Consider the following 26,584-nt stretch of genomic DNA (forward strand, 5'->3'; position numbering starts at 1 on the left):
GAATAAAACTTTTGTCTTTCTATGGGAAGATAGTTGTAATTTTTCAAATAGCTTTAATTTTCCCTCATTTTTTACTTTATTACTGAAAAGACTTTAATAAAAGTTTATTAAAGTTCAAGTTTCTTTCATTAAAAACATCTGAGGAGCTTCAGGTTTGTTTTTCTGAATCAACCGCGGTGGCTTCAGGTTCGTTCGGTCGTGTGTGGTTCAGTCCCTTTGGCTTCAGGTGCTGTTCTCAGGTCAGCTCGTCTGATCTGCCGTCACGCCTGAACTCTGGTGAAGACTCATGTTGGAGGCAGGAGAAGGAACTGGGACTGGGCTCCAGATGGAGGGGTGGGGGGTTTGAAGGTGTGTGGGGGGGGCGTTGCTCTGAGGCGAACTGTTGCATGACATCCAACCCACCTGCCGGCAGTGACGAGCCCTGCGACAACGACGGTTACCGGGTGGTCGTTTTTTGTCAACTGGTTTAGTCTCCTCCGCCGTTTCATGACCCGGTGGTGGGCTCTCTTTACCAGCGGTGGTGGTCTGCAGTGGTCTCTCCACAGCGAGTCCCCGGGCCTCCTCCTTCTCTGGATCATCAGTGCCCCCTTTGCTCCTCTTGGTTCCTTGCTGCAGATCGTTCAGGTACTTCTGCCTCCAGTGCTGCTGGAGGGTCCAGTCCATTCCTGTGTATGAGGTACCTGCAGACCAGGTATCCAGTGCGGTTCAGGCTCTCGGTGCAATGCACTCAGTTTGTTATTGTCTTGGTTCCCTGCAAATTTATTTTTATATTCTGGAAATACTCTTTCTATTTTTCTAATTACTCCTTGGCCTTTAGACTTCTAATTTAGGTTGGAGCAAATCATAATTCCTTTATTTATCCCTGAAGGGAAATTCTTATAACTGTAACTGTAACAACCCAGTTTCCCCCAGGGATCAATAAGGTATTTCTGATTCTGATCGAGGAACCATCTCACTGATTGTTTGAAGTTCAGGATGGTGGTGTCAGACGGGACCTGACGACCCCTGGTGAGGAATTTGGTGTGTCAGTCAGGGGGTCAGTCAGTCAGTCAGGCTGTAGTATTTATATTTATATATAGAATCTTTTAGTCCAAACAAATGTCCCCCTTATACAGTGGCAAAGACACTCAATGGAAACTATCACCTTACTTTCAATTAGAATAATCACAAAAAGAACCAAATTTAAACACCAATTTTACGGAAGACTAAATGACTGCTGATTATCTTTTATTATTTTCAAAAGATCTGCCACACAGTTAAACCATAAAGAGCGCAGCCGTGGTCTAGAGGTTTGAGAAGCGGCTTGTGACTGGAGGGTTGCTGGTTTGATTCCAGCCCAGACTGGCAGGAAAAATCTGGGTGTGGCGGAGTGATTAATCAATGCTTTATCAACCCCCTCTATTAGTCAGCTGATGTGCCCTTGAGCAAGGCACGCACCCCCCCCAGTTGCTCCCTGGACACCTGACATGGCAGCCCACTGCTCCTGTGTGTTTCACTGCACGCGTGTGTGACAATAAAGTTTGAAGTTTTTTTTAACCAATTACAGCTACTGCAGTCATTCATACTGATGTCTCCACAGCTTCCACAAAACCCGTGAACAACTTCCGCAATGAAGTGCTTGTTAATGCCGTTATTATATGTAGAATTTATGAAAACACAATTATAATTCAGTTTTATTTGATTTGTGTTTCCACACTTGTGTATATCTATCGATTAGTCAGGAACATTGAACAAACGTTTCTAAATTAAGTTTGGTTTAAAGTTCGTAGCAAGTGCTTTTTCACGACAAAGCGTTAAAACTACAAAACATGTTATAAACCAAGTAAAACAAAAAAAAAACACCAAAAAGCGTGAATCGCCGCCACGTACCGCTGACGCAGCCGTGACGTAAGTCTGAGCTTACGGCGACGTCTTACGCAAAGGCGCTGGGTCGAGGATCCCGGAAGGGTCCTCGCATTGTTTACATTCTCGTCTTTGTCCAGTGGAAATTCCGCCAAAATGTCCAAAAAACGGTCCAAAGGCGGTGAGAGCAGCAGCCTGCGGGCGGTGATCGACGAGCAGCTGACGGCGGCCGCTCAGGAGATCTTCTGGCTGCTCAAGGAGCGCCATCAGACGGACGTAGAGGAGCTGAAGGAGCTGGTGACAGAGCGGATCTCCGCGGCCGTGGAGCACATCTTCACCGTGTTTGAAGCGAGCAGAGCGGCCGAGCGGGGAGCAGAGGAGCCCGGTGAGAGTCTGACAGTCGAACCTGCCCTGAGCCGACCGGAAAGGCTACAGTCCGCGTAGGAAGAGTTAACAGGCAGTGGTGGAGGGTAACTAAGTACATGTAATCATGTACTATACTTATGTACAATTTTAAGGTACTTATACTTTACTCGATTATCTCCATACCTAATACATGTACTCCACTAAATGTCAGAGAGAGATCTTGTAGTTTGTACTTCACTTGATTTGTAGTGGAGAAATTGGAGTATTTTTACACTGTGGTATTACTACGTTTAATAAAGTGAAAGGTCTGAGTACTTTCTCACAGAGTCAGTGACTCCGGTGAAATAATCTCAGTGTTCGTCTCGAGCTTTGAGCCACAATACGTAGTCTTTATCAGAGTTAGTGGTCAGTAAGTGGCCCCTGGCTTACAGTCAGCACAGCAAAATGTGTCAGTCACCCAAAATACTGAACCCAGGAAGTAAAAAGACACTAAAGTCAGAATCAGAATCAGCTTTATTTGCCAAGTATGTGTGACCATACAAGGAATTTGACTCCGGATTTTTCTCTGTCCTGTGCACCATGCAAAATACAAAATAGCAATAATAATAATAAAAATGAAGAATAAAATATTTACAAGAAAGGGAATATATATATATATATATATATATACATGTAGTGCAAACAGTGTGATGGTTCACACAATGGCAGGTGGTTTACGGGGAGATCAGGGAGACAGCCTGGGGGAAGAAACTGTTTTTGTGTCTGGTGGTCTTGGCATACAGAGCTCTGTAACGCCTACCAGAGGGAAGCAGATCGAACAGTTTGTGTGCAGGGTGTGAGGGGTCTGCAGTGATGCTTCCTGCCCGTTTTTTGACCCTGGACTGGTATAAGTCCTGGATGGAGGGCAGGTCGGCCCCGATGATTTTTTCTGCAGACCTGATTGTCCGTTGCAGTCTGTTTCTGTCCTGTTTGGTGTCCGATCCAAACCAGACAGTGATGGAAGTGCAGAGAACAGACTGGACGATGGAGGTGTAGAAGATGGTCAGCAGCTCCTGAGGCAGGTTGAACTTCTTCAGCTGTCGCAGAAAAAAACAACCTCTGCTGGGCCTTTTTCCTGATTAGGTCTACGTGGGACTTCCACTTGAGATCCCGGGCGATTGTAGTTCCCAGGAACTTAAAGGAGTCCACAGTAAACACTGTGTTGTTGAGAATGGTAAGGGGAGGTAAGGTGGGTGGGTTCTTCCTAAAGTCCACTGTCATCTCCACAGTCTTGAGCGGGTTAAGCTCCAGGTTGTTCTGACCACACCAGAGGACCAGCTGGTCTACTTCACGTCTGTAGGCAGCCTCATCACCATCCTTGATGAGGCCAACTACAGTTGTGTCGTCCACAAACTTAAGTAGTTTAACGGACGGGTCCCCTGAGGAGCAGTCGTTAGTGTATAGGGAGAAGAGCAGCGGGGAAAGAACACACCCCTGGGGGGCGCCGGTACTGATGGTTCTGGTGCTGGAGGTGATACTCCCCAGCCTCACCTGCTGCCTCCTGTCAGTGAGGAAGTTGTAGATCCACTGAGAGGTGGAGGTCGGCACTGTGAGCTGTGAGAGCTTCTGGCGGAGGATTTCTGGGATGATGGTGTTGAATGCAGAGCTGAAGTCCACAAACAGGATCCTGGCATATGTCCCTGGGATGTCGAGGTGATGGAGGATGAAGTGCAGTCCCATGTTGACTGCGTCATCCACCGACCGGTTTGCCCGGTAGGCAAACTGCAGGGGGTCAAGCCGGGGGCCTGTGATGAACTTCAGGTGGTTCAGCACCAGCCTCTCAAAGGATTTCATGACCACAGACGTCAGGGCGACGGGTCTGTAGTCATTCAACCCCGTGATGGTGGGTTTTTTGGGGACTGGGATGATGGTGGAACGTTTGAAGCAGGAGGGTACTTCACACAGCTCCAGAGATCTGTTGAAGATCTGGGTGAAGATGGGTGCCAGCTGGTCAGCGCAGATTCTCAGGCAGGAGGGGGACACTCCATCAGGTTCTTGGCTGAGGTTTGCTCTGTTAAAATCCCCAAGAATGATGAGCAGGGAGTCTGGATGTTTTGCCTCCATGTCTGATACCTGGTCAGCTAGGTGTTGTAACGCCTCCGTTACACATGCCTGAGGTGGAATGTAAACACTGACCAGGATGAACGAGGAGAACTCCCGCGGTGAATAAAACGGTTTACAGTTTATGAATAAAGACCCAAGATGAGGACTGCATGATTTCCTTAACACTGTGACATCTTTACACCAACCTTCGTTGACAAAAAAGCACGTTCCGCCTCCCCTCTTCTTTCCAGAGAGCTCCGAGTTACGGTCCGCACGGAAGAGCCGGAAGCCGGGCAGCTGGAGAGAAGCGTCCGAGATGTGTTCGCTGAGCCAGGTTTCAGTGAAACACAGGGCGGCGGAGTTCCTAAAGTCGGAGTTTTTGGAGATTAGAAGCAGCAGTTCGTCCATTTTGTTAGCCAGGGAGCGAACATTTGCCAGGTGAATAAACGGGAGCGCCGTGCGTAACCCCCGCTGCCTCAGCCTAACGAGCGCTCCTGCGCGCTTCCCCTGACGGCGTCTCCAACTCCGCGTAATTTCATAGAGAGCCGCTGCGCCTCTGACCAAAAACCCCTGAAAACTTCCAGAATTGTGGAAAAGTGGTGGAAAATTGGGTAGAGATGTATCTCTTATGTTCAAGAGTTCTTCTCTGGTGTATTGAAATGAGAAAACTCGTCCACAGGGTGGAGAGAAACTCCGAGGCGACCTTCTGTTTAAACTCATAGACACAATTACATTCACGGCTTTGATTGTCCTTACAGCGGCATTAGACCCAACAGGTGACACATTACAGGGAGTGTTTCAGTAGCCGCAGTGTGGTGGGCCGCCGGTTCAGGCCAGCTACTGATTCAGCTGTGCCTGACTGTGCTGTGAAAACCAGGAAATGTAGAAGGTCCAGACATTTTCAGCAGCACATTCAAAACGTGGATGGTCTGTTGCTCGGCTCATCCAAGCTCTGTATTGCCGGAGCGAGAACTTGATTCGCGTTGCGGGCAACAAGTCAAACTCGTCCCCCGTTAGGGTTGGACCCCACCAGGGCTGCCCTTTGTCACCGGCTCCCTTCATAATCTTTACGGACAGGATTTCTAGGCGCAGCCAAGCGGTGGAGAGTGTCAGGTTCGGTTCTGTTTCTGCTTTTTGCAGATGACGTGGTCCTACTGGCGCCATCGAACAGCGACCACCCGCTCATTACTGGGTTGGTTTACAGCCACGTGAAGCTACTTCAGCCAAGTGAAGCTACTTCCACCCATGAACTGGTGGAAGTAGCCAGGGATAGGACAGTGTGGGCTTCCCTGTTGAGACTGCTGCACTTGCGACCCGGCCGGACCCAGATAAGTGGTAAAAAATAGAGATGAGACGAGACACTCAACATCCATCCATCCATCCATTTTCTATACCGCTTTATCCGTCAGGGTCGCGGGGGAGCTGGAGCCTATCCCAGCTGACTACGGGCGAGAGGCAGGGTTCACCCTGGACTGGTGGCCAGTCAATCGCAGGGCCAACACACAAAGACAGACGACCACACACTCTCACACTCACACCTAGGGGCAATTTAGAGTAGCCAGCTAACCTAATGTGCATGTTTTTGGTATTGTGGGAGGAAACCGGAGAACCCGGAGAAAACCCATCGGCATATATTTTGTCATAAATGTGATTTCTGTATGCCAGGCCATTCGCAGGTTACCTCTGGGCCAGGTGTAGCCTGTGATCCTTGCCGGACAGATGAGACTGAAAGTAACAGTTTGCCTCTTAGTGAGACCACCTGTAACCTCATACTGTGGTCCCCAGAGTAATCACAGCTAAATACTGCCACCTGCTGCCAGAAACCAGAACGACACCGCTTGTTCTCCTGTTAAGACAACAGGAAATCACTTCTTTGAATACGAGTTACCGAACACGTATCCTGCATTCGATTTGTACTCGTAAGTCGGAACTCTGTTGCGTTAAAAACCGAGTCGGACGCCTTCTGTTTGCCACAACACAAGTCAGCTCGTTTGTAACATCATTCAACCATTGTTGCTATAGCAACATCCACCGGTTACAAGCAGCACCAGCTGATAAACGTCACATTACACAGCATTTCACGCCTAACCACAGCTGTGTGTCCACAGGCAGCAGTGAGGCAGTGTTGTGTATACGGCTTACCAAATTGAATGCAGAACATCACAGCTTTTATTTATTTGTTTGCAAACTCGGTGTCCTCTGAGGATGAACAGAAAACAACTCAATTGCAGCAATAGTATGCCTTTGTTTCTGTGTGCATCACGTTCATTTACAGCATGACTGCTGCTGTACCAGCCTTTCAGTGAAACGTGTCCAACTACATCATGGAAGTGACGTGATTTTTATGTTTTCAAACAAATCAAGAGCATTTCATGTGTGTTTTAAGGACTTCCCTGAAATATTTTGACAATGTGATGAGGGTACGATCATCTACTGTGAGGTGGAGCACAGACACTCAGTTCACCAGCTGTACAAGTAAAATGCATGAATAGATGGAGAATTTACGCTGTCATGCTACTGATGCGTCTCTGACTGGCTTTCTCCATCAAGTGAAACATCATCCAGTCACTCTTCTTTTACTTTGGTCTCTATCACATTTCCACTTTTGCCACCTTTGTCATCAGGGTTATTTTCCTTTTGTGCTGTAGAGTCTCCACACATACTGCTGTTGGACCAACCACCCACCAGGGAAGAGCTACTGGGGAAAACAAATCCTGTTTCACAGCAGATGTGTTTCCTTTGTGCCATAAATCGAGCCTTCATTTTACAGCAAAAGTCCTGCCTGGTGCCAGAAACAATAGCAACCAATATAAATGGTGTCATTTTTCCATAGCTGTTTCAAAGTGAGATCAGCATATATTTCTAATAGGTTTGTTAAGAGAAGAAAAAGTTGTTGTTTCCACTTAAAAGCATAAGCCTGTGCAGAAGTTTAAAAAGTCATGTCTCGTGGGTGAGGCCTGTTTACCAAACCACATGATAAAACTTACTCTCTTCACTTTTGATAGTTTTTATGGAAGTTTTTATGGACACAAAAAGTTTCTAAATGCATCTGAGAGAAAACTGACTGGTGTCCATCTGAACATCTGACTCTGATTGACAGAGAGAAGAACTGTTGAACTGTTCCATCAAACAAAGATCTGAGTGATGTGATTTAAATAAACTCATATCATGTGTTTCCTTCTTCAGAGTTGTGTTTGTCAGTCGGCGTCAGGAGTCTGTCTGATGAGAAACACCAGAAGCGCAATGTCTCTGTGGACAACCAGCTGAAGGAACCTCTGCCGGGAACTTCCTCCAGACCAGAAAATGTTTCTGAACCGGACCACCACACAGCCTCTCCGGCTGGCAAGGAGGAGGAGGACGAGAATGACGAAGAAGCAATGCCTCACTGCTGCAGAGTCTGTGGGAGGTCCTTTGACAGGAAGGGCTTCCTGATGAAACACGTGGAGAAACACTTGAAGGAGGCAGAGTGTGTTTGTGGTCTATGCGGCGAGCGTTCGGAGTCCAGCGACGGCTTGAGGCTGCACCTTCAAACGCACCGTGACAGCAGCAGGACCTGCAACGTCTGTGGCAAGAAGTTCCCGTCAATCCGAGCTCAGGAGACACATCTGAGGCTGCACACGGGAGAGAAACCCTTCAGCTGCCTCGTCTGTGGCAAAGTCTTCAACCAAAAGGGCAACATGGTGACGCACATGAGGATTCACACGGAGGAGAAGCCATTCAGGTGCTCCATCTGCCACAAAGAGTTCAGCCACACTGGCTCTCTGGAGCGGCACATGAAGGCCCATGACGGACAGATGCCATTCAGCTGCAAACTCTGTGGCAAAGATTTCAGCAAGAGTACCGAGCTTAGGCGCCACATTCGGAGCCACGAGTCCAGTGACAGGAGCAGGCGTAGGAAACCGAGTCTGACTCCTTCTCACTGCTGCAAGGTCTGTGGGAACGCCTTTCACAATAAAGGTAATTTTCTGCGGCATGCAGAGACTCATTTAAATGATCCTGCGTGTCGCTGTGGTGTCTGTGGAGAGCAGTCTGAATCCTCTGAGAACCTGCAACTTCACATCCAGAGTCACAGAGAAACCAGCAGGATCTGCGACATTTGTGGTATCAGCTTTAGGGACATGGAGATCCACATGAGGACGCACACTGGCCAGAAACCCTTCAGCTGCAAAGACTGTGGCAAGGACTTCCCTAGGAAAGGCTCTCTGGAGAGACATATGAAGCTACATGCCGGTGAGAGGCCGTATATCTGCGAGTTCTGCGGGAAGACCTTCATCGAAAACACTGTTCTGAAGAGACACATCAAGAGCCACATGGGAGGGAAGCCAAGGATTTACTCCTGTGACGCTTGTGGAAAGAAGTTCACCATGAGCCAGCATCTGGATGTGCACAAGAGGATCCACACTGGGGAGAAACCGTACACCTGCAGGGTCTGCGGGAAAAAATTCCGGCAGATTGGCAACCTGGACTCCCACATGAGGATCCACACGGGTGAGAAGCCATTCATCTGCAGCCTCTGTGGGAAGAGGTTTCGCCAGAAGATCTCTCTCGAGACCCACGAGAGATTCCACAAGAAGGAGAAACCGTACAGCTGCCACCTCTGCACCAAGGGCTTCGTCCAGAAGATCGACCTGAAAAGACACATGCTGACGCACACCGGGGAGAAACCGTACAGCTGCCTCATCTGTGGGAAGAGGTACCAGGAGAAACGCTCGGTAGAGTCGCACATGAAGGTTCACGCCGGAGAAAGAGCCGACAAAGATGTGACACCGAATATGAAACGGCAGGAAGGAGTTCACGCTGACTTCATCCAGCTGTGACCTGCAGAGGCACTGACATGACTCTCACGATATAGGTCTCATGCTTTTAACTCAGATAGTTTTACAGTCTTATTTTAGTGTTATGCTGATCTGTGAAGCCTTTTTATACTAAACAGTGTTCAGTAACTAATTGATTTTCCACTGAAGAACCTTTTCCAGTAGCCCTGGAACTTTTTTTTTGGAAACTTTGGTACCTTACCTGCGTCTCTACTGCAGGAACAGGGGAATAGATTCAGTTCCTGTTTGGAGTCTGCAGTGCTGAACACCGATTGGTCAAACACAAACTCCAAGCTGCTTCAACTCTTGTACACAGAGGCAGATGATCTGCAGGTCTTCACAGTTCTTCAGATGCAGCAGAAATACAAACAAGAATGTGCAAAAGAGATTTTCATTTCCCACGTGAGCTTAATGTCACATACCAAGTGGTGGTTCTGCTTTTGTGTCCACTGGTGAATTCCTGGAGCTGAATTTGCACAGGAGGTAAAACCAAATCCAGCTTCCAGGTACTTGTGTCTGTGTTTGACCTGTTAGAGGCAATCAGCTCTGCAAACTCTATGTGATAGTTCCTGGACTGTAGATGTTTTTGGAGCTGAGCAACTGTTTTAAAATTCTAAAATCCCCCTTTTTTTAATCTATCCACAGTGCAAGAACTGGGAACGATGATGATGATGATTTTTTAGCTCTCTTAGCCCAAAGGGAACTTTGAGCGGCGTAAGTGTGACTGGTTGAAGACATGAACAAACACAATTTAAAATCCGAGTTAGCCGTGTCAACAAGAGCTGGAACGAACATCAAACTGTGGGTGGTTCCTCTCACAGATTCCCCAGAACTGTTCAGTCCAAAAACGCCGTATCAGACAGTACTCACCCTGGAACAGGAACTTTTTGGGACCAGACAGTAAAGCCCTTGTTAAGACAAGGAATCTGTAGCAACTGCCAGTCGAAGTGACGGTTTTCCACCTCTCAGACAGAGGAAACACTGGTCAACAGAGAGGCAGCCACATAAGTTAATTCAGTTATTAAAAACTTTGTGTTGATGATCATTTAGTCCAAACACAATCTGATGTGTGTTTGATCTCTTTATTTTTCTCACTCCCCTTCAGTCTTTATATTTTAAAGTCTCAACCTTTTAATATAACAAATTAGAAACAGAAGAAAAAGTCAGAAAAGACTAATGAAATGTTAGCTGTCAACTTAGAAGAAGAAGAATCAGAATCAGCTTTATTGACAGTATATATATTTTTACACACACACACTGAATTCGTCTTCTGCATTTGACCCATCCTTAGTTGAACACACACATGCAACACCTGGCAAATTACATGCAGTGAAACACACACAGGAGCAGTGGGCAGCATCAAGCGCCCGGGGAGCATATTGGGGGGTTAAGTGCCTTGCTCAAGGACACATCAGCCGGCTACCTCCGACTTTCTGGAGGTTTTTTAAAAACATCACTTTGTTTCTCAATGATAATTTCATGAATGTATTATATAAGTGTAGAAAACTTCTTTGACAAACATATCAGGTGTTTCAGCCTGAAGATGTGTTGTTTGAAACTAAATCCTGTTCATGAAAGAAAATTAAAACATTTCATCTTCCCAGTTTGACTTTCTGCTGTCGTGGTGCGAATGAAGCCTGATGAGCAGCAGTTGTCCTCGGATTTCAGGCTCCGACGGTCCGTTTCTGTGTTTGTCCCGTGAGGCTCCTAAACCGAGACATTGCTAACATTTAGTTCATTTTCTGTTGAATTACTGATTCTGGGCCCACAGTCATTTCAGCTCCAGGCTTGACTTCTGGTAGCGTTTCAGTCTGACTGAACTTCATCAGGAGGAAGAGGAGGAGGCTGATGCTGTCTCACTCCAAACATGTACCTGTTATTAAGTTATTAAGTCTCTAAGCATTATTTTTTTATATTCCGCCTTGATTCATTTTGCGCTTCTTTAACTCTCGCGTTTGAGGGTCGATGAGGATGAGCTGATCTCAGAGAGCTTTTATCCTGTCTGCTCTGTGCTTTTGGATGTTCATTCAAGCCTCTTAGTTCGATTTCATGTCTACTGTTTGCTGTAGCTCCCGTCTCAGTAACTTTCCCCACGGACTCTCCTGTTTGATCCTCAGTAGATTAGTAGGCAAGCGTCTGCTGGACTTCATGTTATGTTCCAGCTTTAACTCTTAATGAGTAAGCTTGAATCAACCTCCGTGTTCCAGCAAAGCCATTCACCTGCCGGCATGCTGTGTGTCCCAGCAGGTAAGTCACGTATTCAGGTAATCAGCGTTCAGATGATCTAATGAGCTCTGGTCTGTCAGGCAACACACAGAAGAAGAAGAAGAAGAAGAGGGACTGTTGGAATTTAACAGCATCTTATGTGTGAAGTCAAGTTAGACAGAAAATATGACATTCATTTGGTTCCCAGGAAAGCAGAGAGCAGACAATCAAAAAGAAGCAGTCAAGAAAGGAACAGAACACGTTTCACTGCACAGAATCAACAGGTCTTCAACATCCTCCTCTGGATGGACGTGACAAAGTGAAGGTTTTACTGTAGTACGTGTGTGTTGTAAATACATAAAACTCACGTTTCAGCAGGCTCACTATGTGTCAGCATTATTTCAATTTATGTTTTATTAATAAACAGTACATGCATAGAATACAACTGACGACACCAGGAAGTCAACCAGTAACATTAAGAACCTTAAATGAAATGACAGCTGACTGTAACGTGCTGTACATAACGCCTGTGATTTATTATTAGTTTGAATCCAGTCGTGTTGTGTTTTATTAACAGTTAGTGTGTGTTAAGTAGATCTCTGCTCTTCAGTTCAAAGGTCATTTTTAACCATTTAGTAACCATCTGTGCCGCCTTATGATGACATCACACAACAAATCTTCAGTCCATAACAAATCGAGCGTTTTCTTAAAAAATGCCACAGAGGTTCCCATTGCTATCCATACAATAGATTTTTTCTCTGCAGCTTCTGGACTTTGTTTAAACCTGAAAAAATGTGAGCTGTTTCCTCTCAAAGACTGCGGTGAATCCACGATCTATAATATACCTATTAGAAACAAACTCAATTACCTTGGAATTACTATTGTTAAAAATCAGACAGATAGATGCTTTGAAAATTTTAATATGATTATAGACAAGACAAGGAAAAAACTGAACCAATGGCTTCAAAGAGATCTATCGTTGAAAGGTAGAGTGTTACTAACAAAGGCAGAAGGGTTGTCTCGCCTCACTTATGCCGCTACTCCCCTGGCTGTTGAAAAGCAGATCTGCAATGCCATTGATAAGCTATTATTTAATTTTATATGGAAGAATAAGACGCATTATGTGAAAAAATCTGTTGTTATGAATACTTATGACTCTGGTGGTTTAAATTTTCTTGACTTCACCACCCTCAACAATACATTTAAAATTAACTGGATAAAGCAATTTCTACATAATCCTACTTCCACTTGGAACTTTATACCCAAATATATCTTTTCTACCATTGGAGGCCTTGAATATGTGCTACTATGTAATTATAAAATAGAAAAACTTCCCCTAACTCTATCAAACTTTCATAGGCAAATGCTGTTGGCATGGTCCTTCATCTATAAACACAACTTCTCTCCACATAGATGCTTTATTTGGAATAATCAACATATCAAATATAAAAACAAATCTTTATTTATTAACTCCTGGTTTAATAATAACATCATTTTAGTTACCCAGCTACTCAACGATAGAGGAAATCTGCTAAATTATACAGAATTCCTTCAAATATATGGTATTCCTGTTACCCCCAAAGACTTTGCAATTGTAATGGATGCCGTTCCTTCTGGTATCCTAACTCTTTTAAGAGGTGCTGGAAAACCAATTTGTCCTCCTTTAGACCCCACATTAACATCAGTGGGGCAAATGTGTTTCTCTATCAAAACTAAAAAAAAAAATTGTCTTATTAGATCATTGCTTCAATCTGATATTACCACTACCCCATATGTTGTCCAGTACTGGTCTAATATTGTTAACGGGTTGAACTGGGTTCATATATGGAATCTTCCTTACAAATATTTGATTACCAACAAAGTTAGAGAAGTGTCATATAAATTAATCCATAAATACTATCCTACCAAACACTATCTGCTAAGATTTGGGAAGGATGTGTGTGTGAACTGTTCTTTCTGTGGATCTGAGCCTGAAACTATGATGCACCTGTTCTGGAACTGTCACTATACTGCCTTCTTCTGGAAGGAGGTACTGCATTACATCAAACTGAAGACTGACTCAGACTTCCTGTTACAATGGAACAACAGACTTTTTGGTGTTCATGATGTTAAAAGTAAAAAACAAAAGGAATTATATGTCATAAACTTAATAATTATATTGGGTAAATATCACATACACAAAGCCAAAGTTAGTCACTCAAACCCCTACTTTATTGCATTTCTAAAGGAAACAGAACAGTATATGGAAAGTATCTGTGAATCTAACAATAAGAAAGCTATGAAAACATATCACTTGTGCTCTACATTTTCTGCATTTGTTTAAGTAGCCTACCCCTGGCTGACGTTCTGTTGTTTGTATGTATGTTCATTATAATAACTGCCTTGTATTGAATATTTCAATAATAAAATTTAAAAAAAAAAAAAAAAAAAAAAAAACAAATCGAGCGATGTTCTCCCTCCAGTCCAACAGAGGTCGCTGTTCGTCGCGGCGCTTCGCTCTCCGCTGAGCGAACTGTCGTCGACGCGGAACTCCGTGTCTGTGTTTACGTCCCCGCTGCTTCTCTTTGTTCGCACAAAAGGGGGAAAATGTGCGCCGTGCAGCTGCTGCGGGTGTCGGTACATGAGCGGATCAGCGCCGCCGCTGAAGACTTTCTGCTGCAGGTGGAAAAAGGAGAAGAAGCGGCTGAAATCCCGGCGCTGAGGGCGCTGCTCACCGAGCGGCTAACGGCGGCTGCGGAGGAGATCGTCGCTCTGTTTGAGGAAACCGTGGCGGAGTACGAAGACAGAGCGGAGCGGTCGGAGCGGGAGATCTGCCGCCAGAGGAGGCTGCTCGATGCCCTGCTGAAGCCCGAAGTGAGGCTGGACAGAGCAGGTCAGTCCCTGCTCACTGCTCCCGGAGGACCCGCACACACGCACTCAGACCGACACTTCCGCCCTACTTCAAAATAAAAGTCTAACAACAACATACGACAGTGAGAAAATAAACGGTTAAGCGATTTAAATGACATCTTTTGTGAAACTGGTACACATTAAACATCACACTGAACCTTGTTACCATAAAGCATTACTTGTTACGTGCAGCTCAGATCTCCATATTATTTCGGTTTATTCTGAACAAGGACTCTAATATTTCAGATGTCTCTGTGAGGGCTGACAGTTTCGGATCAGATTCCTCTTCCTGTGTCACCCCGTTTAAGTTTGCTCAGCGTTTAAGTGCAGGAAGTCATCAGGACTTGATGAAACACCGTGAGTCTGCTAAGGGAAACAAATGTCACGCTTAGTGTGAGCTTCTGTGTGATCTTTGCACGGCAGTGACACATTTGTGACTGGTGTGTCACCAGGTGTTATTTTGTCTCCTCAGAGTTTCTGCAGGAAGTCACCCTGAACCACGCAGACCGCCAGCCGGTCGACTCTGCCAAGGCTGAAAGGGTCGACAGTCCACCGACACCTCGCTCTCCTTCACCCGCCTACCGTCCGCCAGTCTCGCCGAGCAGCTCTGCCGTCCAGAGCGACGGTGATCCAGACAGCGACTGGGCTAAACAGAGTCAGACTCTGAGATCACCGAGGAAAAAGAAGAGAGGACGACCACCACTGGCTACCAGAAACAAACGGAAGCGTTTGACCCCAGCTCCGAGTTTCATCTGCCAAGTGTGTGGACGCTCTCTGCAGGGGAAGGGTTTCCTGCTCAAACACGTCCTGCAGGTCTGCGCCACAGACCCGGACTGCTGCTGCGGCTTCTGTGGTGAGCGTTTAAGCTCTCCAGATGACCTTACAGCTCACCTGCAGACGCACCAGGAGACAAGTAAAACCTGCTCATTCTGCGGGAAAACCTTCCAGTCCATTCTGGCGCAGGAGCTGCACGTGCGGCTGCACACTGGAGAGAAGCCATACAGCTGCGACATCTGCGGCAAGAAGTTCAGCCAGAAGGGCAACCTGAACTCGCACGTTCGCGTCCATGTTGCCGAGAAACCCTTCAAATGCAAAGAGTGCAGCCGAGCGTTCTGTCACGTGACGTCTTTAGAGCGGCACATGCAGGAGCACAGCGGCGAGGAGGTGCACACCTGCACCGTCTGTAGTCAGGAGTTCAGGAAGCGACGCAGCCTGCAGCGACACATGGCGACTCATCAGAAGGAGGCCGCCGACAAACCGCAGAGAAGACGCAACTCGGCGCTGTCCTTCCACTGCAAAGTGTGCGGGGATGTCTTTGACAAGAGAACCCTCTTGGTGAAACACGTGGAGACTCATCTGCAGGACCCGGACTGCTGCTGCGGACTCTGCGGACACCAGTATGAGTCCGCCACCAGCCTCGCCACTCATCTGCGCTCCCACCGTGAGATTGGCAACACCTGCCACATCTGTGGCAAGTCATTTCCGGCTCACGCCGCACTTGAGATGCACATGAGGATTCACACCGGGGAGAAACCGTACACCTGCAGCTTCTGCGGGAAGGCCTTCAATCAGAGTGGCAACCTGAAGACACACTTGAAGATCCACACTGGCGAGAGGGCTTTCTCCTGCAGCCTCTGTGGTAAGGGCTTCACTCAGAAGCAGACTCTGGACACTCATGTGCGCTTCCACAACAAGGAGAGACGCTTCCTGTGCCAGGTGTGTGGGAAGGGTTTCATGCAGGACGTGGACCTGAAGAGACACATGCTGATCCACACTGGGGAAAAACCATACAGCTGCAGGGTCTGCGGGAAGAGCTTCCAGGCCAAACGATCTCTCAACGGGCACCTCAAGGTCCACATGGATGGGGAGGGGGGGGCGGAGCTGGATCAGACCTCTGAGAAGTCGAGGACGGACGGTTTCTTCTCGGGCTTCATCCAGCTGTAGACCAGACTGGTGTTTTTCCCGAGTCCACCAGTTAGAGAGTAAAAGCTGGACTCAAACCGCCAAATCTCAGCTGTGGTTTGAATGTAAAATCCCTCCCACCTGGGAGGGTAATGAACCGAGTACCAGATTACTGTACTCAAGTAAAAGTACTTGAATCAAAGTGTACCAAAAGTAAACACTTTGGGAGAGATGAGTCCAAGTTTCCGAGTCAGAACCGAAGCCACAGGATGGACAACTCTGTCCAACACTCACGTTTGTCATATTAGAAAAGTCAGAAGTACCTGATAACCAGAACGCAGATCTGTCAACAGTAACCTGATCGGTGATGGAAACGCACTGCTGGTCGTTCTGGCTCTCGGCTTCTGTCTTCGGATGCCCTCAGTGTGCTGAAGGAGCAACGCGGCATCACAGCAGTTTTAATGCATTTGTGTGCACAAGTCAAAACTGGGAAACTTGCGTCCTGTCAGTGTTTCACAATAACCAAAGTGGGATTTGAACCCTGGATTCTGGTGTGACAGTCCTGGACCACCTGTGAGGTTTGCTGATGTTGTGTTTCATACGGTCATAGAGACACAGTGACAAATACCGAACATTCATGTCCATGTAGATTTAATTTCATGACTATGTGACAAACTGCTGTGGTACTAAAACAACACAATACAAACTCAGAGTTCAGTTCAGAGGAGAATAAACTGGTGCTTTTATTTTCAGCTCAGCTGTCCTGACTTTAAAACCAGGTTTGATTCAGTCAGCTTCTTCACCTGAACTCAGGTGAACCTTTGTGGAGCTCAGTGACATGTGGTGGTCTGCAGACATTGATAAATGATCAATAATCTGCGGGCTGATTTTTCCAGCAGACTTTCTCTGGTCTCACTGTGTCTTGTACAGACTTTAGGGATGAGGTGTGAAAACGACTCCTCACTTTGAGAAACCAGATGAGTTTCATGATGTCTCAATAGGAACCACACAACATAAATCAACATGATGAGTCTGAAGATGAGACACTCCAGCCTGTGATGAAGAACAGACATTCTGCTCGTTTCACAGGAAATGAGAAACGTCTTGGAAATAAAATGCTTCTGACTTCTGCTTCTTTATTCAGAATCAAACAAAACATCTTGTTTCCTTTGGTCTGCTGGATGATAAAACCTCCTGCTCAAAGTGTTTGCTATCTTTTCTGTCTCTAAACACTACAATACCCATGAGTCTCTGCTGCTGTTGCTGTGGAGAAGTCCATCACCATGGTTACAGAGTTGGTTAGAATGTTTTTATTTCCTTCCTGAATTAGAACTTTGTTCTGACGAAAGTTTGACTTTCTACCAAAGTGGCTTTGTTTTCACATTTATTTAACTGAAATGATACTTTCTGTGTATTTGACTTTAAAGTGTGAATCCAGAGGTTGCTTTAAAGCCTGAATATAATTATTCTGAAGTAACACTGAGTCATTTTCATTTAATTCAATTTTGCTTTCACTTCATTTTCTTTGAATGTGATGTTTTTATGCAAGTGAATTTATTTTTCTTTTTTCACCTGAAACAACCAAATGCATACACTCCGACTCTTACTTTGAATGTCCGTGTGTGTACTTGTACCCTGAAGCAGCACAGCCGGGTTTTGTTGCAGTGTTATCAGCAGTAACAGTAGGACTGTCACTGCAGTTTCCTGTGCTTTCTCACTGGCGTTGCTACTGCCAAAAACCAAATCGGAGTAGAATCGTATTTTCAGCAGCAGCGGTATTTTGAGTGGTGGGAGGAAGTGTAGTGTATCCTCCGGTCCAGCAGGGGGAGGCTCCGACTCCTTCGCTTCTCAGCGTGAACTCGTTGACCCGGAACAGACGAGTGTTGTTTTCCTTCCTGGTGGCCTGTGGCCGGACCTCTCGACCGGGATGTCCCTGGAAGAAACCCCGCTGCGCTGCGGTCTCCGGGTCCTTACGGAGTCAGTGTCGGAGCAGTTGACCCGGGTCGGTGAGGAGATCCTGGGTTTGCTGGAGAAGCGGATCGGAGGCTCCAGAGGCCGCCTGCTCCAGCTGCTGCGGTTGCTGCTCACCGAGCGGCTGGCGGGGGCTGCCGAGCGGATCGTCGGGCTGCTGCAGCGGGAGGTCGAGGATTACCGGCGGCAGTTGGAGCGGCAGGGGCGGCTGCTGAAGGCGGTGCTGAGCCCGGTGGTCCGACTGAACCGGACAGGTGAGTTTAAAACTTGCGCTGTGCGCCTGCAAAGTGCGGCCATGTTGGAGCCACATCAGCGCTCTGAGCTGTTGCTGGGTAACCAGAAGTCAGCCAATCAGGGGTCAGAGATCAAACAGCATCACTGAAGTAAGACCAGGACCAAGTGAGACCAGGCCAGACACACACATATACACTTTATGTGAACGGGATTACTGACCAACTTTTATAACAGTAACTTAAGTAAAATGGATGTAAAATGGAATAGCAAGTCACACTGTCATGTTGTGTGTACAAACATCTGAAGTTGCAGTAGTATTTGTAATAGTCCTTAAACGCACCATCAGCGAGAGAAAGTAAATAGAAGTTAATCTTAAATATACAGTGTAAAGTTGTTATGACCACATTACTTGTACAGACCAGCCGACATAAAGAGAGATGCACAATGAGCACTTCAGTGTTGTTATAAAACACGACGTATCGGGAAACATCAGGCGCTCGAGTGCAGAAACGATGCAACACTTTTGATATGATTTTGGGGCAGCCGAGGCCAAGAGGTCGGAGAAGTGATCTTGTGATCGGAGGGTCACCGGTTCGATTCCCCCACCGAAAGAGCAGGAAAAATTTGAGTGTGGTGGAGTGATTAATGCGACTAATGCTCCCCACCCCCCTCCATTAGCCGGCTGATGTGCCCTTGAGCAAGGCACTTAACCCCCCAATATGCTCCCCGGGCGCTTGATGCTGCCCACTGCTCCTGTGTGTGTTTCACTGCATGTAATTTGCCGGGTGTTGCATGTGTGTGTTCAGCTAAGGATGGGTCAAATGCAGAAGACGAATTCAGTGTGTGTATGTAAAGATATATATACTGCTAATAAAGTGATTCTTCTTCTTGATTCTTAATGAAAAGCGGCATAAAACTGGATGGTTATTTACAGTTTTTTCTTCCAGATTCCATCAGGATGACTGGTGCTGAGAGGACTCTGCTGTCTGGGTCCAGTCTGGTCCCCACAGCCCCACTCAGCTCGGCCTCCTCTGATGCCTCTGCAGCTGAGAGCGACCGCTCCGACGACGACTGCAAGGCAAATGAGCGCTGCAACAAAGAAACAAACATGACAGGTGGAGGGCGGAGGTCCGACAGGCGGAGACAGACGGCGCCGGCGGCAAACTGCTGTGTAAACTGTGGAAAAAGTTTCCGTCACAAAGGGAATCTGGTGAAACATGTGGAAACACATGCAGACAACCCAGAGTGTCTCTGTGGCATCTGTGGTGAACACTACAAGTCCTCTGATGGCTTTTTTGACCATCTCAGATCTCACAAAGAAGCCACCAGCAGTGGTGGAACATGCGAGGTCTGCGGGAAGACGCTACAGAACATGGAGACGCACATGAGAAGTCACACCGGAGTCAAACCCTACAGCTGCGACGTCTGCGGCAAGAGCTTCCCCCGATCCGGAGCTCTGAGAAGACACAGGAAGATCCACAGCAGGAGGACACCTGATGTCTGCCCAGTCTGCGGACTGACCTTCACCCAAAACCGGCTGCTCCAGGATCACCTCAAAACCCACGAAGAAGACGATGGTGACCAGAGTGAGGAGGAGGAGGTCAAGGATGATCAGTCAGAGAGAGCAGGCAGGCAGAGCTCTGAACTGAAGTCGTCTCCGTCCTCGTCGCTCTGCTGCAGAGTCTGCGGTGATTCCTTCCATAGCCGAGGGTTCTTGAGAAAACATGCTGAGACACACTGCAGGGAGTCTCAGGGCGTCTGCGGCGTCTGTGGACAGCAGCTGGACTCGCCTGATGGTCTGCTGACTCACCTGCAGTCCCACAGAGAGACCAGCGGGACTTGCAGCATCTGCAGCAAGAGTTTCCAGAACATGGAGACACATATGCGAAGTCACACGGGGATCAAACCATACCGCTGCAGCTTCTGCAACAAACGCTTCCCTCGAGCCGGAGCGCTGAGACGCCACAAGAAGATCCACGTTGGCGAACGGCCGTACGTCTGCCAGCGCTGCGGGAAGACATTCATCGAGAACAGTGCCTTAAAGACTCATAGCAGGAGTCACTCACAGGAGATCAACAGCGATGAGGACCGTCAGAGTCTGGAGCCGGAGACAGACAAATGTCCAGCTGCTGGAGAGAACGCCAAGGTGTCGACTCAGATGTCTCACTGCTGTAAAGTCTGCGGGGAGTCTTTTCAGAGTAAAGGCAGTTTGAGGAAACACGCTATGGGTCACTCAGAAGAGTCCATCTGCGGCATCTGCGGTCAGAGTTTACTGCCATCAGAGACCTTGGGGAACCACCTGCAGGTTCACAGAGACGACGGTAAAATCTGTCACATCTGTGGTAAAACCTACCAGAACATCGAGACTCACATGCGGAGTCACACCGGCTTCAAACCGTACTCCTGCAGCGTCTGCAACAAATGCTTCCCTCGGCCCGGCGCCCTGCGGCGCCACAAGAGGATCCACAGCGGAGAGCGACCATACGTCTGTGAGTTCTGCGGAAAGACATTCATCGACAACAGCTCTCTGACGACGCACATCAGGAACCACACCGGAGACAAGCCTGCCCACCGTGTCTCCTGTGAGACCTGTGGGAAGAGCCTGGCGTCGATCCACGTCCTGGAGGTCCACAAGAGGATCCACACCGGCGAGAAGCCGTTCCAGTGTCGTGTCTGTGGGAAAGCCTTCAGGCAGGTCGGAGGCCTGAATGCCCACATGCTGACCCACACCGGGGAGAAGCCATTCAGCTGCAGCCTGTGCAACAAGAGCTTCAGCACGAAAGGATACCTGGAGACCCACATCCGCTTCCACAAGAAGGAACGAGCGTTCAGCTGTCACCTGTGCTGGAAAGCCTTTGTCACCAAGAATGACCTGAAGAAACACCTGCTGACACACACCGGAGAGAAACCCTACAGCTGCAAGGTATGCGGGAAGAGCTACCAGGAGAAACGCTCCCGAGACGTCCACATGAAGGTGCACCTGGATGTCCACATCGGCAAAGACCCAATCAGGATTCAGGACGGTGTGCAGCCAGACTTCATCCAGCTGTAGAGGTCACACAGACCAGTTTCTATTCTGGGATCATGTTCTTCTCTCAAACTGAGGAACAAAAATCTGCTGCGATGGCTTTCAGTTGTCATCAGATACACAAAACCGCCACAAAGGAAATGAACTGCACTTTAACTATCACACCCTAACAGTTTCACAAAAATCCTTCAGTTTCTCAAACATTTTTCAGATGTACGTTTTCTAACGAGAGCTGCAGTCAGCAGGAGTTTACACTGAAGAGGAATCTGCGGATTGTTTTGTCAGTTAATGGTAGAAAATCAGAGGTCAAGATGACGTCTTTGAATGTTTTGTCCAAACAGCAGTCCAAGTTGGAAACATCGTTTGGTATTTGGCATTTTTTGCTTTGGTGACTAAAACCATTTTATTCTCAAAATAGTTGCTGTCTAATCAATTAATCAATCAACCAACTAATGAACTAATAAACAGTTGTGTTTCTGTCGCTGACATGCAGTCACAGATTCAACATGAAAGTTCAGGCGGAGTCCAGTTTGTGTCCTCTGGTGAGTCTCAGTCCAGTTTTCGCTCTCTTCGAGCTCCGTTTGGTCTCGGCCTCCTGAGGGAAACATCTGCTCTGGAGCCGCTGAACGTTTTATTCTGAAAACGAGGCTGCGAGCTCCATTCGTGATGAACCCGTCAGACACAACACAGAGTCGTCGCTCTTTCTCAGCTTTTAACGACCGAACTGCTGCTGAGTCACTCAGCAGGTCCAACAATCCATTCAGACGACACGAAGTGACACACAAGTGTTTCATAAGTTCTTTAAATCAACTGAGGTGCTTGGAAGTCCCTGAACGAGTTCCTGCGGTCAGTCAGTGTTTTAGGGGTCACTGAGTGGACTCCTACTGTCCCTCAAATGCTTCAGTTGTCTTTGACTGAGTTCTTTAAGTCCTGAAAGTATTCCGAGCACTGGAGTTAGTTTCTGCATCAGATTTCCCTGGAGTAAACTGGGTCCTGGGTCGGTTGAAATGTCCCACTGGTCACTGAGTGACTTCTGACGGTTCTTTAAATGTTCCAGGGGACCTGACTTTAATATCGTAACAGAGCATTTCTACACTGTAGCTCTACTGCTTTTACTCAAGTAAACAAAGCTTCTTCCACTGCTGCACGTGGCCTTGGAGAGTCATGTGAATGTGTCTGACTGGTGTGTCTGCTGTTAACCGGTGAAATTTGCTCAGTTCAAACAGGATCAGATTTTCAGAATAAAACAACTAATGTAACTATTAATAGAAGGTTTTTTGAGTTTTTGAATGTTAGAGGTTTCCACTTCACAGAGCCCATCAATCAGGTCTTTAACCAAATTTATGCTAAACATTAGAGAAAGTGTTTCTTTTTGAATAGTAAATTAAGCAAAGTTGTACAGTACTTTTGTACTTTCTTATGAGATTCCGGTTTTGGTGATACCAGCACGGTGGTTAGCACTGTCCCCTCTCAGCAAGAAGGTTCTCGGTTCCTTCCTTTGTGGACTCCAAAGACAAGCAGGTCAGGTGACGTCAAACTGCCCGCAGGTGTGACTGAGTGTCAGTGGTTGTTTGTCTCTGTATGTCAGCCTGTCATGAACCGCCGACTTGTGCAGGGTGTGTCCGGCCTGTCGTCCTCGGTGGTGATACATAATGGATGGTTTGGCTGATATCAGTGATTTAAAGAGACAAAAACAGAGCAAGTCTAAACTATTTTCGGACTCGTGGTATGCGCCTATAGTGCTTTTATTGTGAAGACGTGAAGACTTCCTGTGTGCCCCCGTTTCAGCTTGTCGAAGTAGTTTTCCGGTCGGCAGACATTAAACCCAGCAGCTTCTCTCTGTTTCCCGGACCGGCAGTCAAACATGTCGAAGCTCGACGTGTTGCGGCTGTTTGTCGACCAGCGGCTCGCCGCGGTCACCGACGACATATTCCGGCGTTTTGCTCGAATGATCGCCGAATATGAACGCGAAGTTTTCCGACTAAAACAAGAGATCGACCGACAGGAGAGACTCCTGGAGACGGCTGGACGAACTGTGGACAGACCAGAAGACGGGCCGGTGGACAGACCAGAAGACAGACCAGACGGTCAGTGGACAAACTCTGTGATGCTTTTGGTTGGATAAAGAAAACGTCCCGTGCGTGACGTGGCAGTTTTTTGCCGCCAGATGTCGCTGTGGTGTCACAAACCCAAAGCCTGCTGAACAATAATAATAATTATTATTTGTGTTGCATTTTACATAAAGTGCTTTACAACAAAGAAACAAACGCATGCCGCGTGCCTCATGTGAAAACAGTAAACAGGAATTTGATTGTTTTGTTGTTGCTCTCACTGGTGACACAGGAGTAAAGAACTGGGCTAAATAAACAAATAAAGGGAAACAATAGATGGGACTGTGTGGAGGACTCACAGACACCACTGACCAACAACATGAACAAACACTGAGATGTTCTGCTGGCTGTGGACTTGAATCCACATACAGCAGGACATACGAGCAGGGACTGCGTTCATATGTGGGCAGTCGTGGATCAGCAGTTAGGGTGTCGGACTCGTAACCGGTGGATCGCTGGTTCGATTCCCCGTCCCGGTGTCCATGGCTGAGGTACCCTTGAGCAAGGTACCTAACCCCCACTGCTCCCCGGGCGCTGCACGCGGTCGCCCACTGCCCCGGGTTTGCTGTGTGTGTGTGCACGTCACTTGGGTGGGTTAAATGCAGAGAGAACAAATTTCGTTGGAGTGAGTTCCCTCCAATGACAAAATATGTCACTTTCACTTTCACTTTCAAAAACTGAACCGAGTGACGCTGGGCTCCGGTATCATCAGCTTCATGTAAATAAAGTGTCAGCAGTGCAAACAGTGACTGTGCAGTGAAACGTCTCAGGGCGTAGGACAGACCACACACATGGAGGGAAAGACATGAGATGAGGACACTGTTTTCACCGTCCTTATCATGTTAATTGGCTAAATATTACTGACTGGTTTCTCTCAGGTGTTGTCACAACAGGAGAACAGCAGGTGAGGGGGCGGAGTCCCCACATTAAACACGAAGAGGGTGGAAGACCAGAGGGGACAGACACTGGGTCCACACGGAGTCCTGACTGGCTGAGGGAAAGACCTGAAACAGTCCACAGGTGTTTGTCCAGTCAGGTCTGGTCCTGCAGGCGGGAGGCAGAGCCTGCTGTCAACAGAGAGGAAGTGCTCAGGGTCAAACAGGAAGTGGGAGAGAGCGGCATGATGCTGGAGACTGCAGTCAGAGCGGAGATCAGATCCCCTCAGGAAGGTCAGTACAGAAACCTCGGCCCCGCTTAGAACCACACTGAGTGTATTTTCTGTAAATATTTTAATCGATTAAGTGATGTTTCGTTGGTATTGGTGGTCGAACGAGATGCTCTTTTCGAAGCTCATTGCGATCAGTGAAGCAGACCGATAACCAATATTTGTATTGAGATACATTATCAGTAATAATAAAAATCTTTGTGTCAAATTTTAGAATAATAACAGAAACTTTTGTTCAAAGCCTTCAAGCAAGTTTAAGTAAATACAGCAAAAGAGAATTTTATGATCATTATTTCTAAAATCGAAGTGCAGGAAGCTCCCGGCTGCTTTTCTTATTCAATAATAATATGAACAAAATGACTGGGCAGCGTTTTAGGAAGTAAAAATAAGTGAAGCTAAAATGTGTCCCTGTCCTCACTTCGTGTCTCAGTCCAGAGTTTCTCAGCAGCTTCTGCTCAGAGACTTTGGTGAAGACTGAAGGGAAGTTCACACTTCTTGTTCTTCTTATCCTCCAGGTGCTTGGCAGGTTTTCACCACAGAAGAAGAGAAGCAGGTGAGAGAGCAGAACTTCGGTCTGCACATCAAACAGGAGGAGGGCGGAGCTTCAGGGCCAGAGGAGATGGTCACCCGGTTCACACACAGTCTTGACTGGCTGATGGAGAGCTGTGAGCATGAGGGAAGTCCATCATCCAATCACACCCAGTCCTGCAGAGAGGGCGACCTTCTCCCAGCTCAGTCAGACCCTCTGATAAGACCAGAATACAGAGGGACCTGCATATCTACAGACCACAACAGAGACTCGATTATCCAATCAGAATCAGGTACTGAAGACAGTGACGACTTTCAGTTGGAACCAGGTCTCCACAGGTCTGAGGGAACTGGAACTCAGCCTCCTGCAGACCAGAGGCTCCTGGTCTGCGGCAGCTGTGGACGAGAGTTCAGTTCAAAGCGAACTCTGAGGAAACACATCAGACGCAACACGTCTCAAGACCAGGACCAGATGTCCTGCAGCCTCCGCAGACAGAGGGCTCCTTTCCAGAGTCCTGCCAAGTCCTTCAGCTGCAGAATCTGCAGGAGTTCCTTCTCCACACAGGGGATTCTGGTCCGGCACGCTGAGAACCACTGCAAGGAGCCTGAGAGCCGGTGCGGGGCCTGCGGGGATTGTCTGGAGTCCACCGAAATCCTTAGAGAACACCTGCGGTCCCACAAAGAGCTGGGCAGCACCTGTGACGTGTGTGGGAAGAAGTGCAGCTCCATTAAAAGGATGGAAATCCACAAGCGGGTCCACACTGGAGAGAAGCCGTACCGCTGCGGGTTCTGCAGCCGAGACTTCAGCAGGAAGGAGAGTCTGGAGAGACACCTCAAGGTCCACAGCGGGGACAGACCCCACCACTGCGGACTCTGCAGGAGAACCTTCACCAGGAAGGAATACCTGGTCCACCACCTGAAGACCGGCCACACAGAAAGACCAGCTCCACCTGCAGGGACGAGCATGACACTGTGAAAGCCGTTAGAGCGGAAAATAAGAGCTGAGCAGCTGGGGGGGGGCGGAGCTTTACTGGAGATCAGAAAAGTCAGCTGAGCCTGACCAGATTCTCTGCAGCCAGACTGAGCTTTTCCAGTTGACCAACATGCAATAACAGTTCTGATGATCAGTAAATCTTCATGTTCTGTCTTTTACAAGTCGAGGAGTCCCTCAGAGAAGCGTCTTTGAGCCTCTGTTATTTAGATTAAACCTGACCTGACCCTGGAAGTGGTTTTGTTCTCTGTTTGTTTCAGTAGGTTCAGCTCAGAGCTCACATGTTCAGGCCTTTTAAATTAACTTTCTGCTTCAGTTTTTGTTGGTAATTCAAATGCTAGTCAAATGCGAGTTATTAAAGCTGTTGAAGTTTATTTACAGAATGTTTTATTATTGTCACATTGTCTTCAAAACAAGACACAAACAGAATATCAGTAAGAGCAGAGAGTTTGTGTC

At 47.4% G+C, this 26,584-nt stretch overlaps 4 protein-coding genes across 5 annotated transcripts in view; all 4 read left to right on the forward strand.

The window, feature by feature from the left end:
• LOC124074339 (zinc finger protein 184-like) overlaps positions 1–26,584 on the forward strand; it is a 155,998-nt gene that overhangs the window by 42,774 nt on the left and 86,640 nt on the right. The window lies entirely within an intron of this gene.
• On the forward strand, positions 1,916–10,707 carry LOC124074350 (gastrula zinc finger protein XlCGF57.1-like). Its single transcript, XM_046417192.1, has 2 exons — positions 1,916–2,227; positions 7,477–10,707. The coding sequence occupies exons 1-2, from the start codon at positions 1,999–2,001 to the stop codon at positions 9,105–9,107; spliced, it is 1,860 nt and encodes a 619-aa protein (XP_046273148.1). The 5' UTR covers positions 1,916–1,998; the 3' UTR covers positions 9,108–10,707.
• LOC124074887 (zinc finger protein 252-like) lies at positions 13,768–21,850 on the forward strand. Its single transcript, XM_046418222.1, has 5 exons — positions 13,768–14,181; positions 14,671–16,138; positions 16,525–16,651; positions 17,854–18,325; positions 19,253–21,850. The coding sequence occupies exons 1-5, from the start codon at positions 13,896–13,898 to the stop codon at positions 21,355–21,357; spliced, it is 4,458 nt and encodes a 1,485-aa protein (XP_046274178.1). The 5' UTR covers positions 13,768–13,895; the 3' UTR covers positions 21,358–21,850.
• LOC124074357 (gastrula zinc finger protein xFG20-1-like) lies at positions 22,320–26,362 on the forward strand. The gene is made up of 3 exons (XM_046417201.1): positions 22,320–23,420; positions 24,323–24,613; positions 25,125–26,362. The coding sequence occupies exons 1-3, from the start codon at positions 23,198–23,200 to the stop codon at positions 26,111–26,113; spliced, it is 1,503 nt and encodes a 500-aa protein (XP_046273157.1). The 5' UTR covers positions 22,320–23,197; the 3' UTR covers positions 26,114–26,362.

The sequence above is a fragment of the Scatophagus argus genome, chromosome 17 (genome assembly GCF_020382885.2).
Source record: "Scatophagus argus isolate fScaArg1 chromosome 17, fScaArg1.pri, whole genome shotgun sequence".
NCBI lineage: Eukaryota > Metazoa > Chordata > Actinopteri > Scatophagidae > Scatophagus > Scatophagus argus.